Raw genomic sequence first — 17389 nt, 5'->3', positions numbered from 1 at the left:
TAGTTTGATTGTCTAAATGCAGCCTATTCCACTGGCAGTGGCTAGTTGGAGTCCATCATACCAGGATCTGAAGTTGGTTGAACAGACACTTAACTCTGGTGTTTTCTGATGCAGAAATGCAGGCAGCCTGGTTTTATTCTAGCCTGGCCCCCAACCCTGCCTCCCCAGGCTACAGAAAGAAGGCAAAGCAATCAACCTTTCTCAAGGCAAAGTAGGATAAGTGTGGTTGTCTGCGGGCTGAATCCTGTTTTTTGCAAACAAGCTACACTTAGAAATGAACCGTGGCTTTTGCGTGATGTCTGAAATGAGTCACTGTTAGATTCCTGCATTTCGTTCCATGTTAGGGAAGAGGGAGAGGCATGACCATAGTTCTGTGTTTCATTTCCCTCTCCTGACTCCCAGTCCATACATTTCCTTCTTTTTTCATTTGGGACAGCAAACACAAGACGTTAGCCCTGATCAAGGATGGCCGAGTGATCGGAGGCATCTGCTTCCGGATGTTCCCCACTCAGGGCTTCACGGAGATCGTCTTTTGTGCTGTGACATCCAACGAGCAAGTCAAGGTAAAGTCTTTGTTGAGAATCCCCAGTTTGTCCTCACCTGGATAGCCCAGGCAAGCCTGATCTTGTCAGGTCTCAGAAGCTTAAGCAGGGTTGGCTCTGGCAAGTACTTGGATGGGGGAACTCCGAGGAATACCAGAGCTGGGAGGCAGGAGCAGGCTTTATTCAGCCACCTCTCTGAATATCCTCCAGGCCCCCAATAGGGGTCAGTCACCCGAGGTTGCCATGACTTCCAGGTGCGTGCACACACACACACACACACACACAGTACAAAAATGCTTTTAAAAAATCCCCAGTCCAAGGATTCTTGGTACAGGCTGGCAGAGCACAAAATTACAAAAACCCTGGGGTGTGTGTCCACACACTCAACAGTTCTGGTATCTGCCACTACCTACACAGTCAGAAGCTAAGGGGCAAGCTTCTAACCTTACTGCAATTAATCAAGAAGGTCAACTTGGCAAGGTGGGTTGTTTGCAGACTGAGTTCCCACAACAATTAACCTGACAGGTGGACTCTTAAGGTACTAGAATAGGGATTGAAGCATCTGAAGCACAGAACACACCAAGTATTATCAAAGGATATTTATTAAAGCATGCAGGAATATTTCAAAAGAACTCAGAAGTCAGAACTAAAACAAAGAGACTACCTTTTAAGCCATACAGTATGACATTTTAAGACTATAAGCCATACAGTATGACTGACTCAAACTTAACAGATGTTATGCTTCTGAGTTTAAGTCAGGCAGCAATCCATGCCTCGCTAACAGAGAACATCTGGCCAGGAAGAGCTTGGTCTGTTCTAGAGAACTAGATGAAACAGAAGGAACCTGAGGTGAGGGGGGGATGGATGTTTTCAAAAACATCTGTTCTTCTGCCTGGCACGTTCTTAGACTCATAGAGTTGAAAGGGGCTTCCAGGGTCATCTATTCCAACCCCCTGCACAATGCAGGAAATTTACAAGTACCTCCCCCCACACAAACACACCCAGTGACCCCTGCTCTATCCCCAGAAGATGTCAAAAAACTTCCAAGATCCTTGGCCAAACCGGCCCAAGGAAATGGCTTCCTGACCCCAAAACTACTTGCTGCAGCCAGCAAATGCTAGTAATTGTATTTTGTTGTTGTATCCTTTAACTGTCCCCCCAAAATACAGTTTTGAGGCCCCATGAAGTTGGGCATTCAGGAGCTTTCTTTCTTGCATCCAAAATCTGTACACATACACCCCCCCGAACTTTTCAAGCAAGGGCAGGAGATAACCATAGATCACCATGTCATAAACATCAATACCACCTTTCTGAGATACACAAGTTTGTATACGCATTTCAACTATAGCGATGCCCAGAACAGCTGAAGAAGATCTGAACTGTGCCTCGTGCTCCCCTCCTCTCCTTCCAGGGCTATGGGACCCATCTGATGAATCATCTTAAAGAATACCACATCAAACACAGCATCCTGTATTTCCTCACCTATGCTGATGAATACGCCATTGGCTACTTCAAGAAGCAGGTACCTCCCAGATCCACAGCGCTGAGAAATGTCTCAGGTACATTGCATTGGTCCATACATACACAGGAATATTCTCAGTAATGAAGGGCACGTCGGGGATGCTGAGTCTTAAGACATAAAAACATAAGAGAAGCCATGTTGGATCAGGTGAGCGGCCCATCCAGTCCAACCCTCTGTGTCACACAGTGGCCAAAACCCAGGTGCCCTCAGGAGGTCCACCAGCAGGGTCAGAACTCCAGAAGCCCTCCCACTGTTGTCCCCCAAGCACCAAGAATACACTACCCCAGACATAGTGTTCCACCTATACCTTGTGGCTAATAGCCACTGATGGACCTCTGCTCCATATGTTTATCCAATTTCCCTTTTAAGCTGTCTATGTTTGTAGCCACCACCACTTCCTGTGGCAGTGAATTCCACATGTTAATTATTCTTTGGGTGTCCATAAGGACTAGCTAGTTGGTCCAAAGCCAGTGAATAAACGTTTTACTGCAGTTGCTCTCTGTTCTACACACAGGTACTTAAAGCCAGGGTGTGCCCAGAAGCATGAGCTAAAGTTTAAGAGCCCAAGGGCTGTCATCTCTTTGACGGAGTGTTACAGCCTCAAACTGAGCAGCAAAGAACCGGTTGACTCTCAGAAGCCCCCACCCCTTTCCTGTTTGTTTTGTTAGATATTCTGGGATCCCATGGGGGAGAAAAACAGGATATAAATAAACACTTTAAATAAAAATAACACCTTAAGGAGAGACAGGAGGACGCTAAGGACATAAGAGAAGACATGTTGGATCAGGCCAATGGTCCATCCAGTCCAACACTCTAAAGCTTTCACACAGACTAACGCACTTTCAATGCGCTTTGTAACTGGATTTTTCTGTGTGAAATGGCAGAATCCACTTGCAAACAGTCACTGAAGTGGATTGAAACAGCATTATTTTGCATGTATGAAAGTGCAAATAATGCACTTTCAATCCACGTTCAATGCACTTTGCAACTGGAAAGTGCTTTGTGAAATGGCAAAACTCCACTTGCAAAGGGTCGTTGGAGTGGATTTAAACTGCATTATTTCACATGTGTGAAAGCACCCTTTGTGCCACACAGTGGCCAAAACCCAGGACCCTGTTTCCTATTATTATGTGTGACTTCTGGAAACCATTATTGGACAAGCCTTCCTTCTCTTCCTCTGCCTGCAGGGCTTCTCCAAAGACATCAAAGTCCCCAAGAGCCGGTACTTGGGTTACATCAAGGACTACGAGGGAGCCACCTTGATGGAGTGTGAGCTGAACCCTCGGATCCCCTACACAGAGCTCTCCCACATCATTAAGAAGCAGAAAGAGGTGAGGAGAAAGGGAGCGGTTGAAGGATTTGTACTCAATTTGACCCTGGCAGCTTGATGCATCAATAGGGTTATTGGGAGGAGCAGGAGTTGCGTTATTTATTGACGGAAGGGTTAGAAGCCCTTTAACACTGATGGTGCTTGCATGGAGTTGGAATCCAGTAATCGAATTGCAGTGGCCCAGTCTTCACTTCAGGGCAACTGGCTGTGATCGGCAGTGTAGCTGGCTCTTCAGAACTACAAGTTGGCTGTCCCTGAGCGAGTGGATCCATTACAGCCTCTCCTAGCTCCAAGAAAAGCACAAACTTTGACAGTACATATGAACCATGAAGCTGCCTTCTACTGAATCAGACCCTCGATCCCTCAAAGTCAGTATTGTCTACTCAGACTGGCAGCGGTTCTCCAGGGTCTCAAGCTGAGGTTTTTCACCCCTATTTGCCTGGACCCTTTTGGTTGGAGATGCCAGGGATCTGGGGTCATTTTGTAGAAAAATAGGTGGTGGAGCTCATCCAGGGATTGTTATGCAGCTTCAATACTATTCAATGGACAAGGAGGTGGAACTCTCAGATAGGTTTAGGACCTGTGCTCCTGTGAGCTTCCACTGAATCCGAGGCCTGCCAGGGATTGAACCTGGGACTTTCTGTTACCAAGCAGAGGCTCTAGCACTGAGCCACCGTCCCTCCCCTAGTATCCAGGCAGTACTTATCAAAGGGGAGCCGAGAGTCTCTCTGGAAGGAGACAGATCAAGATGGGGAGCCGTGTCAGTCTGTCTGTAGCAGTAGAAAAGAGCAAGAGCACCTTAAAAGACTAAGTAACATTTGTGGCGGGGGAGGAGCTTTCGTGAGTTGCTGCTCACTTCTTCATAGTGAGCAGTGACTCCTGCCCTGCCACTATTTTTTTTTTAGTCTTTTAAGGTACTCCTGGACTCTTGCTCTTTTCTCTGGGAGGAGACATTCAGCTGATTGGAACCCTCAGCAGTGTGCGAGTCTTGAGCTGGGACTTGGAGCCAGCTGAACTGGATCTGTAGCCTCTCCTTTAAAATTAGAATTCTCCTATCCCTCCCCCCCCCCTTAAAAAAGCATCAACAGCCTCCTACTTTGCTCCACTCCCTTCCCTACTTGATTGGTCACATCCCTTCTCTATGACAGATTGTGGCCAGGCGTCCACCGAGGTGCTGATTCGATTTCTGTACCACTTCAGATGAGGAGCTCCCATGATTGAATGTTCCACCCCAGGAAAGTTCCTTGCATGTAGAAAACTAGCCTCTCAGGGATATGGCTAGACTAGAACCCTCCTCTTTGGCTTTCAGGCTTCCTGTATGGAGGCAGCTTCGTTTGAACATAGGAGCAGTCTCATCAAATGAGCTTCCTGGTGCAGTATTCTATCCCCAGGCTTGCTGTCTCAGGAAGAGCGAGGCGCTCTTTCCTGGACAATGACACGGCTTGGATTCTAGCAGCTTGCATGGCTCGTGTGGCTGCACTCCTCCACTTTCTCTCTGCCCCTCACATGCTTTCAAGAGCCAGTTTGGTGTAGTGGTTAAGTGCACGGACTCTTATCTGGGAGAATCAGGTTTGATTCCCCACTCCTCCACTTGCACCTGCTGGAATGGCCTTGGGTCAGCCATAGCTCTGGCAGAGGTTGTCCTTGAAAGGGCAACTTCTGTGAGAGCTCTCTCAGGCCCACCTACATCACAGGGTGTCTGTTGTGGGGGAGGAAGGGAAAGGAGATTGTGAGCCACTTTGAAATTCGGAGTGGAAGGTGGGATATAAGTCCAATATCTTCTTGGAACTGACTTTGGGTTTCTTTCGTAACTGCACAAAAGGCTCGTCCTCATTTATTCACATCATTTATACCCTGTCTTTCTGTCTGGTGGGGACCCAGCGTGTCCCACACCATTCTGCTCTCCTCTGTTTTATCCTCACAACATCCCTATGAGGAAGGTTAGGCAGAGAGTACGTATGACTGGCTTGAGATCAACCAGCAAGCTTCCATGGCAGAATGGGGATTCAAACCCAGGTTTCCAAGATTCTAAAAAAATCCAAGATACTAAAGAGTCCAGTAGCACATTTTAAACTAACAAATTGTAGCATAAACGTTTATTGTAGCATAAACGTTCAAGAAACCCAGCTCTTCATCAGATGCATGTTGGGTCCTACACCGGTAGCACCTTTAAAACTAACAAATTTAAAGGTCCAGTAGCACCTTTAAAGCTAACAAGTGTTATTGTAGCATAAGCTTTTGAGAAACACAGCTCTCTTCATCAGACGCATCTGATGAAGAGAGCTGTGTTTCTCAAAAGCTTATACTACAATAAAATTCGTTAGTTTTAAAGGTGCTACTGGACTCTTTACTATTTTGCAGCAGCAGACTGATACAGCTAACTCCTCTGGAGCTAAAAAGATCCGGTAAGGTAGTAAGGTCTGTCCTGTCAATGTCTGCCCTGTCCTCAGTCCTGCAGGGACGTGCTGTGCAGAGGCGGTCTGAGACATGTCCATCTCTCTTATTTTTAAAATTCTTGTAGATTATCAAGAAGTTGATTGAGCGGAAGCAGGCCCAGATCCGCAAGGTCTATCCTGGCCTCACGTGCTTCAAGGAGGGTGTTCGGCACATCCCTATCGAAAGCATTCCAGGCATCCGTGAGTCCGGAAGGGTTGAGGCCAGACCATCTTCTGGGGATGTTCCATGTTCAGAAATGTCTGGGGAAGGGGGTGTAAATAAAAGCTGGGCAAGTGTGCAGCTTGTGGTGATGTATCAAGCAAACTTTAGTGGTGTATTTAAACAGTATTTAAACACCACTAAACTTTAGTGGTGTATTTAAACAGATGGGCCCAAGGGATGCCCGTCTTCCCTCTACCAGGGCCAGGGCTTTTTCGGTACTGGCCCCAACCTGGTGGAATCAGCTCCCTGTAGAGATCCGGGCCCTACCTGGCTTGTTGGCCTTTCGTAGGGCCTGTAAAACGGAGCTGTTCCGCCAGGTCTTTGGATGATGCAGCGGGCATCTATCCAATTAGATCGGTTGGCCTCCCCCTACGCCCTTATGGCCCGCTGCACCACTGTATTGTGGTGCTATACTATCTTGCTTCATGTCATCATGCTGAACTAACCTATTGCACTTTATTGATTGCTGAAGTTGATTTTATTATGATTTCATTGTGATCTTAATTTAAATTGTTGTGCCTCCACCCTGAGCCCCCCCCCAAAAGGGGGAAGGGGCAGAATAGAAATCAACTAATAATAATAATAATAATAATAATAACAACAACAACAGTAGAAGAGTGTTCTTGCCTGATTTGGGGGTATGTCTTTCCCCCCCATCTATAGAGTATCATAAATTCTAGAGCTGGAAGGGACCCCACGGAGGCCATTGAGTCCAACCCTCTGCTCAATGCAGGATTAGCCTAGAGCATCCCAACAGGTGTTCATCCAGGCACTGCTTGAAGCCTGCCAGTAAGTGTAGCTCACCACCTCCCTAGGCAGCTGATTCTACTGCTGAATTACTCTATTAAAAAAAATTCCTAATTATCATTCTGCCTGTAATTTAAACCCATTCTTGCAAATCCTCTCTTCTGCTGCCAACTGGAACAGCTGCTTGCCCTCCTCTAAGGGACAGCCCTTCTAATATTTAAAGAGAGCATTCATCTCCCCCCTTAACCTCTCTTATCCGGACTGTACATTTCCAAGTCCCACTCCTCTTGTGTTCCTCACAACAACCTTGTGAGGTAGGTTTTGTTGAGAAAAAGTATAGCCCAAGGGTCACCCACTGAGTTCCACGTCTCCAGGAGATCAGAACTCAAGTCTCCCTGGTCTTAGCCTGACACTTCAACCACTGCTTCACATTGGCTTCTGAGTTCTCTTGAGCATCAGGGCTAGAGACTGATTACGGGAGGGTTATGAAGTCAAACGGTCCTAGCTGGGAGTTGTGGCTTAACTGCTGGCAGTTTGTTTCTCATGGCACTGGATTCTTTTGGAATAATGTGATTCTTCCTGTTTTCCAGGGGAGACGGGATGGAAGCCCATGGGGAAGGAGAAAGGGTAAGCCATTAGTCTGCTTCTCAGTTTCTTGCCAATTTCTGAATTTTCTCCACCATAGTTCGAAGGAACTTGAGGCAATCTACATATGCCACAGATATAGGGGTGAAAGCTGCATAAAAAGAGCCCTGCTGGATCAGACCAGTAGTCCATCCATTCCAGCATGCCATTTCTCCCTGTGGCTGCCTTAAAGGACAAATGAACAAGGGCGTACAAGCCGAGGCCTTATTATTTAGTTACGGTATTTATTTGCTTGCTTATTTATTCCCCACTTTTCTTCCCAGTAGAGACCCAAAGCGGCTTCTGATATCCTCCTCTCCTCCCATCCTCCCTTTTTCTCCTCACAGTGACAATGCTGTGTGGTAGGTTAGGCTGACAATGACTAGTCCAAGCTCAACCAGCGAACCTCCCTGGCGGAATGAAGATTTTAACTCGGGTCTTCTAGATTCTAATCCGACACTCTTAATGACTACAGTCACTGTGACTTTCCCTGAAGTTGCCTCCTAGCATTGGTATTCAGAGGTTTTACTGCCTCTGGCTATGGAAGTTCTTCATAGTGAACAGCTATTGGCCACAGCCTTGGAGGGGATCTTATCTGAACAAACTTGTAACCCAGAGCACTGTTGTGGTGGGCAAGTGACAGTCCTGGGTTGCTGTATAGGGGGGTGAAAGTATGAAAGGAGCCACGACACTGTTTTCCTCTTCCATTTTCTCCTCACAGCAACCCTGTGAGAGAGACAGACTGGCCCATGATCAGCCAGCAAACATAGTAAAGTGGTGATTTGAATCTGGGTCTTGCTGGTCCTAGCCTGACATTCTGACCACTCACTAAAGTGGCTGTCTTTCTTTTTCCTGCTGTAAGACCTTGGCCTTCCTTAGAGGGTTGTTTGTACAGATGCATATAAAGCCTGTTGATTACTTTAAAGCACAATATGAATATCACATATTATTACTTAAAGGAAGATTATAATAGTCCCACTTTCCCTTCAATAATGATAGTGGTGATGATATTGGATTTATATCCCGCCCTCCACTCTGAATCTCAGAGCGGCTCACAATCTCCTTTATCTTCCTTCCCCACAACAGACACCCTGTGAGGTGGGTGGGGCTAAGAGGGCTCTCACAGCAGCTGCCCTTTCAAGGACAACCTCTGCCAGAACTATGGGTGACCCAAGGCCATTCCAGCAGGTGCAAGTGGAGGAGAGGGGAATCAAACCCGGTTCTCCCAGATGTGCTGCCCAGAACACCCTTCAAGGTGTTCTGGGCAGCATACATAGTTTCTGCCCCCATTCCATGTTTTATGCTTACTATACCCCTGTGAGGTAAGTTAGGCTGACTGGTCCAAAAGGTTTCCCAGGGAAAGTTCATGGTTGAATGGGGATTTGAACCCACCTCTCCCCAGTCAAAGTCCAGCCCTCTTTGTCCTTACACCAGCCTGGTTTCAGTCAGTCCTGGGAGAAGCAGGGATCTGGACTTAACCCTGGCCCTGTTTGTGGCACCACGTGGAGGGGTAAGAAGAAAGGCAGCCTTTTGCTGGGGGGGGCGGGGCCAGGCCAAGTGTGGGAAGCAGGAGCCCGCCCCAACCTGATGCTGGTCCTATGGGCTGTCTCTTGGGTGGATCGGAGGGCAGGGGTTGACCAGCAGCTACTTAGGCACAGCGCCGTCTCCTCCTGCCTTCTTTGGCCATCGATTGCTTGGCTCACCCTCCCAGCCCTTTATTTATGTGGTTTTGTTTGTTTTTAGGGGTTGCATATGGGTTGCCTTGATTTTCTTGTCACAACTTGGCGGTATCAGCATGGGGCTGGATCCATTCTCTGGAAAGTCGGCCCACGTGCCCACTTCCAGAGTGTGGGGATCCTCTTAAGGGATCTTGGTGTGAGGGGCGACTGAGGTGCCTAGCCCGGGGGCATGTAAACCGGGGGATTACCCTCATGCTCAGGTGGCAGGGGAGACCAGCCCTGGGCTTCTCCCCTAGTGGAATCCCTAACCTGCCATCCCAAGGTGACCAGCAGAGCATCAACTGGCAGGCGGGTCAGTCGACGAGTGGGATCCTTACCCCATGCTGTGCCAAGGCTTACTACAGCTGTAACCAATAAAAGTTGTGGCCAATTCTATTCCACTTTTTCTGAAAATGGTGTGCTTATCAAAGATTTCAGGTTTTCACGGCTGCCATCATCATTAGGGTTTGTAGAATCTTTCAGGCTCAAGTGCCGTGTTCTGCTGGAGAAAGTTTTTCTTCCAGACGTTTCGTTCTCAGCTGCGGAGAACATCCTCAGTGGCGTTGCAGCCGGAGCCGGCGTTCTGACCTTGGCTGCTGTGCATTGAGTGAGGCCAGGGCTGCTGGAGAGCTGCTATTTCTAGGCTGGAGGGGGTGTGGTGAGAGGGCAATTGGTTTGTGAATGTACCCATTGTTTGGTGGGGCTTCTTCAAGAAGGAGACCACGTCATCCACTTTGAAAGAACTGAAGTCCTTTCTACGGTCTCACATTATCACACCCGCCTGAACAGAGAAGCTATTGAGATTTACAAACACCAGCACAACTTTAACAGAAAGGAAGAAGGCATTTCTATCCACCATTCTTGGTATCCAGCTCTGCAAAACACCCTACAGACTGCAAATTGCAGAAGGTCACAGAACAACCAGCACATTCCTGAGAACAATCAGCACAATCAACAACCATCTTCCTTATCTTCACACCCCTTCCAACCCTCCCAGCAATCAACACAGAAAGGCCTCCCTTCTTAGGAGGCCTTTCATAGTTGATTGCTGGGAGGGTTGGAAGGGGTGTGAAGATAAGGAACACAGAAGGGAGGCCTTTCGTAGGTCACATTCCACAGCCAGTTTCCTTATCACCACCCTTCCAGGAAGCCCCACCAAACAATGGGTACATTCACAAACCAATTGCCCTCTCACCACACCCCCTCCAGCCTAGAAATAGCAGCTCTCCAGCAGCCCTGGCCTCACTCAATGCACAGCAGCCAAGAAGGTCAGAACGCCTGCTCCAGCTGCAACGCCACTGAGGATGTTCTCCGCAGCTGAGAACGAAACGTCTGGAAGAAAAACTTTCTCCAGTAGAACATGGCACTTGAGCCCGAAAGATTCTACAAACCCTAATGGTGTGCTTGTGTGTTATTTCAGTTGAAACTGTAAATTAAACTAGAATGTGTTAGTAGGAAGGAATTTTGCCCGGGGTGCCTGCCTCGGCCCCTCCCCTTGACGCTGGAGCCACAAAAAGGCCCCTGTTGATAAGACCAAGCCCATTCCAGCTTCTGCTTCAGATGCCCAGGTGTTTATTCCATGACTTTATACCAACCTGTCCTGGTGCACTGTTGGAGTTGTAGCACATCTTTCCTACTTAACTAACGCCGTTTCCTGTGATGCATCCTCGCTGCTTGACGGATCATCTGCGATTGCCATCTTATCTCCTCATAAGCGCCATTGTAGGTTTTTAAAAGAGCCTTTCCTAGTTTTGCAAAATAAAAAGAGAGGTTCCTGAGGTTTTAAGCAGGCACATGGAGCAGTACATCCAAATTGCGTTACTAGTTGTAGAGATGAGTGGCATAAGAAGGGAGGCCTTTCGTAGTGGCTGACTTGGATTCTCTGTCTTTCAGGAAAGAGCTCAAAGACCCGGACCAGCTGTATACCACTTTGAAAAATCTCCTTGCACAAATCAAGGTAACTTGACTCTGTGGGCAGTGGGGAGGATGTTGAGAGGATTTCTCTAGCCTGTGATTCCCAGTGTGGCACCAACCCATTTACTGGTGCCCACTTCCTTCTCCAGAGCACAGCTCCCCAAAGCAAAAAGCCAGTCCTGGTTTTCCTCCCTTCCCTGAAGCAGGAGTTATTTTGGAAGAGGCTGGAAGACACTGCTTTTTAATCTATAGGGAGCACCTACGCTATCACTGGAGAATGCTTGGCTTGCAAGTGGCAACCCCGCAACATTAATTCTGTAAACAAATCTTAAAAACAATACTAATAATAAATAGAATAACACAGTTTAAAACCCACTATATAAATCTCCTTAGCTGCATTCGACACCTAACAGTAAAATGATCTGGCGGAAACAGTACAAGATTCACAATACATACACAGTGACTGATTAAAAGTCTGAGGAAGCTAACGAGGCCTCACAAAGCATGCACATCCTCTTATAGAGCCTTCCACCAGGATGGTTCCACCACAGGGAAGGCCCTTGTTCTGGTGGAGGAGAGATGAGCCACTGAAGGGCTGTTCATCACAAAAAAATTGTGGGAAGAGAGCAGGTGATTGGGGGGAGAATTGTAATGGGAGATGCAGTCCTTCAGGTGTGAGGGTCCCAGACCATTCAGGGCTTTAAGGTTACGACCAGCAACTTGCATTTGATTCAGAAACCAATGCTGTGGTTGTCTGTATCCCCCATCCGAGCCCCTGGTCTGGTCTGTCATAGCAGAGTGCTGTATCAGGGAAAGAAAGACTTGCCCTTTACAACCTTGGAATAAACTTTGAATTTTCCCCCACATAACTGACCTGATTTGTGAATGCGGGCAGATATTGTTTTGTTCTTTAATAGAGACATTTTGGAACCCGGCAAGATAGCCATGAGGCACTGAACCAGAACTCTGTTGGAAGCATAAGCTGGGCACACTTTACCAGTTGCTCCCCACTGGATTCTAGTTTTCTGTTTTCTTTAAAACCCCCCAAACTGTCACACTGGGTGGTCTGGAGGAATTTCCCGAAGTAAATAAAAAACTGATAGCCTTTGGGAGTTGGGGGGGGCAGGGGGAGGAGACATCTCAACAGTTCGCCAAATTTTATAATATAAGAGTGCAGGCTTTTCAGTTACACAGACTTCTTCCTTAGGCTGGCTTTAAAAAAAAAAATTAAGCCCTCTGCCAGAAGCATCTTTTAAATCCAGCCACAGGCAAAGTTCTGTGCTCCCCATATGCTTGTGGTGTTTTGCTCTTCCTCTTTGGAGGATAGTGGTGACTTCTATAGCTGGTAACGTTGCCTTTCTCTCCCCTGCCAGACTCACCCCAGCGCCTGGCCATTCATGGAACCAGTAAAGAAGTCTGAGGCTCCTGATTACTATGAAATCATCCGTTTTCCCATTGGTAAGTGGCTGGATTTCACCCTTGATATCACATAAGAAGAGCCCTGCTGGATCAGACCAGTGGTCCATCTAGCCAGCATCCTGTCTCACAAACGGGCCAACTAGTTCCTCTGGAGGGTCAACAACATGGCATAGAAGGCTGCGGCCTTCCTCTGATGTTGCCTTCTGACTCTGGGATTCAGAGGGTTAATGCCTCTGAACATGAAGGTTCCCCTCAGTCACCATAGTTGGTAGCCACTGATAGTCTTACTCTATGTGAATCTATCTAATCCTCTTTGTAAGCTGTTAATTCCTGTGGCCTTCACTACATCCACTGGCAGCAGATTCTGCATTTTAACCATTCTTTTTATAAAGAAGTATTTTCCTTGCTTTCCCGTGGCATTTTTGGTGTGTTGATACATCTCTCGGGGCTTCGATACACCTCTGTAATTCTGCAGATCTTCTTCGTGGTCTCTGTGCCTCACACTCATGGGATAGTGCGCCTGCGCCGATCCCCGAATCGGTATCTGAAAAAGCCCGGGATTTTTCCGCGCTCGGCGCCAATGAGCATGCGCAAGCGACCCACTGCGCATGCCCACCAGCGCCCGCGCGGCAATCCCGCCAGTTCCTTTCTGACCGCTGCGCTGAGAGGTTTACCTTTCCGTTTCCCCGGTCGGTGAGAAGTTTTTTGGCTTCGCCTTTTCTTCTCGTTCTAGCCCGTTTACCGTTGTTGTTTAGCAGTTAGTTGTAGTTCATAGTTGTTAGTTAGTTAGTTAGGGAAAAAAAAAAGCGTTTTGTGTTCGCCCGCCGGACGGCCCTTCGGGGCGCTTCGCCCGCGCTTTTCCCCCACTCCTCTTTTTCTCTCTCAGATTGTTCTGGGGAGTTTTTTTGCGGCTACTTTCTATGGAAAGTCGCTGGGGTGTTTTCAAACGCTGTCGTGCGTGTGGGAAGAAGATCGCCCCTCCAGACGGTCATTCCCTGTGTCTACTGTGCCTGGGAGAGGCCCACCGAGTAGACTCGTGTCCGCATTGTCTCCGCTTTTCGAAGCAGACGAGGAAGAACCGGGCGGCTCGATTATCTGCGGCACTGATCGAATCGGCGCTTACACCCCATCGACCGATGGAGGTATCGGCACCGAAGTCGTCCGGAACCCCGGCCCTGGAGCTCGCATCGGCCGATGCGGCTCCGATACGGACTTTGGACTCGCCGGAAGAGCGTGGCTCCACGAAACGTTCCCTTGAGGGCTCGGTGGATACGCCCGCTAAAAAGCGCCAGGAGGACTCGGGGACCCGACCTCCGAAAAAGGCGAAGTCGAAGGAGAAGCGAAAGCGACCCCGCACTCCTTCCCCATCGGGCGGTGCGTCGACATCGACAAAACCTCCGAAAAAACCTCGGACGCCTCCGCGCCGTAGCCCAGCCCAGCAGCGCCTGTCGGCGTCGGAACAAGAGCCGGAAATCGACTTAACCCAACGGTCTTCGTCTTCGGGCTCCCGTCGTCGCTCCGAAAGCGAATCGACCTCGGAGGTTGATGCGTCGGCACCGGTGATCGACCCACCATTCAAGCCCCGAGTCAGGCGAGACACATTCTATCCTCCTCAACGCTTCCCGATACCACCGTGGGAGCAACGCAGGTGGCAGCCTCCCTACTCCCGGTACGAGACCTGTCGTTGGTACCCGGACGACTACCACGATTGGGAGCAAGCATCCCAATTTTCATCGGTGTCGAGGGTATCCCATCGGTCTCGGAAGGCCTCTGCGTCGGCGTCGGTCCCCCCGGATCGACAGTTGGTTCCGGTAGATGTGGATCGAAGACCACCGATCCTTCCACCGCGAGAATCGACCCCGATGCTCTCGGAGCACTCCACACACAAGGACTCCTCGTCGTCGGAGCTGGAGAGTGAAGTTCAGGGATTGGAGCCTTCACCGGGTTCCCAGACGGCCGAGGATCTCCCGATCTCGCCGTCGGAGGATCTGAAGTCCTATGGGGACCTTGTGAAGCGGATTGCCGCCACCCTCAAGCTGCCTGTGACGCAACCGGAGCCAGTAGTGGACGACAATGTGTTCGATATAATGCAAAGGAACACATCCACTGCGGTTGCCCTGCCAGTGACCAAGGTGATCCTCCAGGTGGTCAAAGAGCCTTGGGCGCGACCCTCCTCGACGCCAGTCTCATCGAAACGGCTGGACCATATGTATAGGGTCCAAGAGACTGGGGCTGAGTTCTTGTTCACCCGTCCGCGCCCGAACTCGGTGGTCGTCTCCTCCTCTTCGAAGGCAAGGAAGGTCCACTCCTCCCCACCGGACAAAGAAGGGAGGAAGATTGATGGAATGGGCCGCAAGGTCTACTCCGCGGGGGCACTCGGCATAAAGGTGTCTAACTATGCCGCCTGCATGGCTAGATATCAGTATGCCGTGTGGGAACAACTTTCCCCCTTCCTTTCCTCGTTAACTGAGGAAAAGAGGGCTGCTGCAACCAGGCTACAAAAAGAAGGTCTCGCTGTGGCCAGACAACAACTGGCCGCAGCAAAACATATGGTTGAAGCCTCGGCCAAACAGATTACGTCTGCAGTCTGTATCCGACGGCACTCCTGGCTCAGGTCTACCACGCTCCACCAGGACACTAAGACCTTCATCGAAGATCTGCCGTTTGAGGGTGACGGGCTCTTCAGCACCACAACTGACTCGGCGCTGCAAGAGTTCGACAAGAGTGTCAAAACCTCTAAGAACTTGGGTGTCCAATCTGCTCCTAAGGCTTCCAAATCCAAGCAATGGTCCAAACCCTGGACCAAGAAGCCTTATCAGAAGTTCTCTCCGGAGCAATGGCGTCCTCGCCCTGCCCAGTCCGAGCGATCACCCTACTCGGGTAACGGCAGGAACCGTTATGGATCACAACCGCCCAGCAAGTCGAAGGGGGTTCGCTCCCAGAAGCAGGGGGTTTGACTTCTTCCAAGCACGCGTCGTCGTCCCCGTTGGGAATTCATCCATCCGCCTACGCCCTTTCCTGCCTGCCTGGGAGTTGATCTCCACAGACAGGTGGGCTCTGTCCATCATAGAAGAGGGCTACAAAATAGAGTTTGTTCAGACTCCAAACCAGTCCGTGGTAGTCACCACTCCCCCTTCCCCACCTCTGCTGGCGGAGGTGAACAACCTCCTACAGAAACAAGCCATAGAGGTAGTTCCACCGGAGGCCAGGACGGGAGGCTTCTACTCCCGGTACTTTCTGGTTCCCAAAAGGGACGGGGGCCTAAGGCCTATCATGGACCTTCGGAGTCTGAACAAATTTATTCTGTACCAGAAGTTCAGAATGGCTACGCTGCAAACAATCCTGCCCCTCATCAATCAGGGAGACTGGATGGCGACGCTGGACCTCAAGGATGCTTATTTTCATGTCAGCATCCATCCCGCGTTCAGGCGTTTCCTACGGTTTGCAGAGGGTGCTCGTCACTTCCAATTCAGGGCCCTGCCGTTTGGACTGTCTACTGCTCCTCGGGTGTTCACGAAGCTGATGAGTGTGGTGGCTGCCCATCTTCGTCTGCAGGGAGTCGTTGTCTTCCCATACATCGACGACTGGCTTCTTGTGGCGAAGTCGAGGGAGAGTCTAACAACCCACATCGCTACCACTCTGCGTCTTCTTGGCACCCTGGGGCTGCAAGTCAACCTGGAGAAATCCCATCTCACTCCCTCAAAGACAGTTCAATTCATAGGGGCTCTGTTGGACACTCAACAACATCGAGCATTCCTCCCTTCGCAGAGAGCGAAGGACATCATCAATCTGGTGCAGCTACTTCAAAGGCGGCGGTGGGGCACGGCTCAGCAGCTCCAGCGGATGCTGGGGTTGATGGCCGCGACGACAAGCGTGCTACGTTTCGCAAGACTGCACATGAGAGGCCTACAGATTTGGTTCTTGCGCCACTTTCGGCCTCTCAGAGACTCACCTCGAAAGAGGTTCACCATTCCACCCGGGACTCTCCGCTCCCTGCAATGGTGGGGAACAGAGAGCAACATCCGTCAAGGGGCCCCTTTTCATCTGCCGACCCCTACAGTAACCATCGCTACCGATGCCTCCATGTGGGGGTGGGGAGCCCACCTGGAGGAGCTGTGTGTGGGAGGCAAGTGGCCACCGAAACTGAGCCGGTGCCATATAAACTACCTAGAACTGCTAGCAGTTCACTTTGCCCTTCGATCGTTCCGTCCACTGCTGGTGGGACAGACTGTGGCATTGCTTACGGACAATACCACTGCCCTGTGCTATATAAACAGACAGGGGGGGACAGTGTCTCGCAGGCTATGCTCACTGGCGATGGATCTCTGGGAGGAGTGTCTCCAGTGGGACATTTTTGTAAAAGCTACACATCTGCCGGGGGTCCTCAACATACAGGCGGACTCTCTCAGCAGGGGTGGAGCCTCCCCACACGAATGGGAACTGCAATGGAGGTTCCTAGAGCCGGTGTTCCAACTCTGGGGCTACCCACAGCTGGATGCTTTCGCCACAGCGCAGAACAAGAAGTGCCCATTGTTCTGTGCCAGGGGAGGTGCGGATCCGGCTTCCTTGGGAGACGGACTTCTACTTCGGTGGGAGGGCTGGTTCCTGTACATGTTCCCGCCCTTACCTTTGCTAACGAGGGTGGTCCACAAGTTAGTGCAGGAGAAGCCACGTTGCATTCTGGTGACTCCGTGGTGGCCCCATCAGGGCTGGTTCTCGATTCTGCTCCAGCAGTCGAGGGGGACCTTTTACCAGTTCCCGGCAGAACCAGACCTGTTGTCGGCCCAGGGAGGGCACGTGCTCCATCACAACGTGCCGCACCTGAAGCTGACAGCGTGGTTCATCGACCACTAGACTTCTCCACCAGGGTTCAACAAGTGCTCCAGAGTAGCAGGAAACCTTCCACCCGTGCCTC

The 17389-nt window shown here is 49.9% G+C and overlaps 1 protein-coding gene across 1 annotated transcript in view; it reads left to right on the top strand.

Moving 5' to 3' along the window:
• Positions 1-17389, top strand: part of KAT2A (lysine acetyltransferase 2A) — a 45475-nt gene that overhangs the window by 24047 nt on the left and 4039 nt on the right. Inside the window, 7 exon segments of the mRNA XM_060256112.1 lie at positions 437-563; positions 1954-2064; positions 3252-3395; positions 5916-6030; positions 7390-7426; positions 11035-11098; positions 12429-12513. Coding sequence (XP_060112095.1) covers positions 437-563; positions 1954-2064; positions 3252-3395; positions 5916-6030; positions 7390-7426; positions 11035-11098; positions 12429-12513 — 683 coding nt within the window.

Source organism: Heteronotia binoei, chromosome 15 (genome assembly GCF_032191835.1).
Source record: "Heteronotia binoei isolate CCM8104 ecotype False Entrance Well chromosome 15, APGP_CSIRO_Hbin_v1, whole genome shotgun sequence".
NCBI classification, from domain to species: domain Eukaryota; kingdom Metazoa; phylum Chordata; class Lepidosauria; order Squamata; family Gekkonidae; genus Heteronotia; species Heteronotia binoei.
The sequence above is the reverse complement of the archived record's forward strand: the minus strand, read 5'-3'. Positions and strand labels throughout refer to the sequence as shown.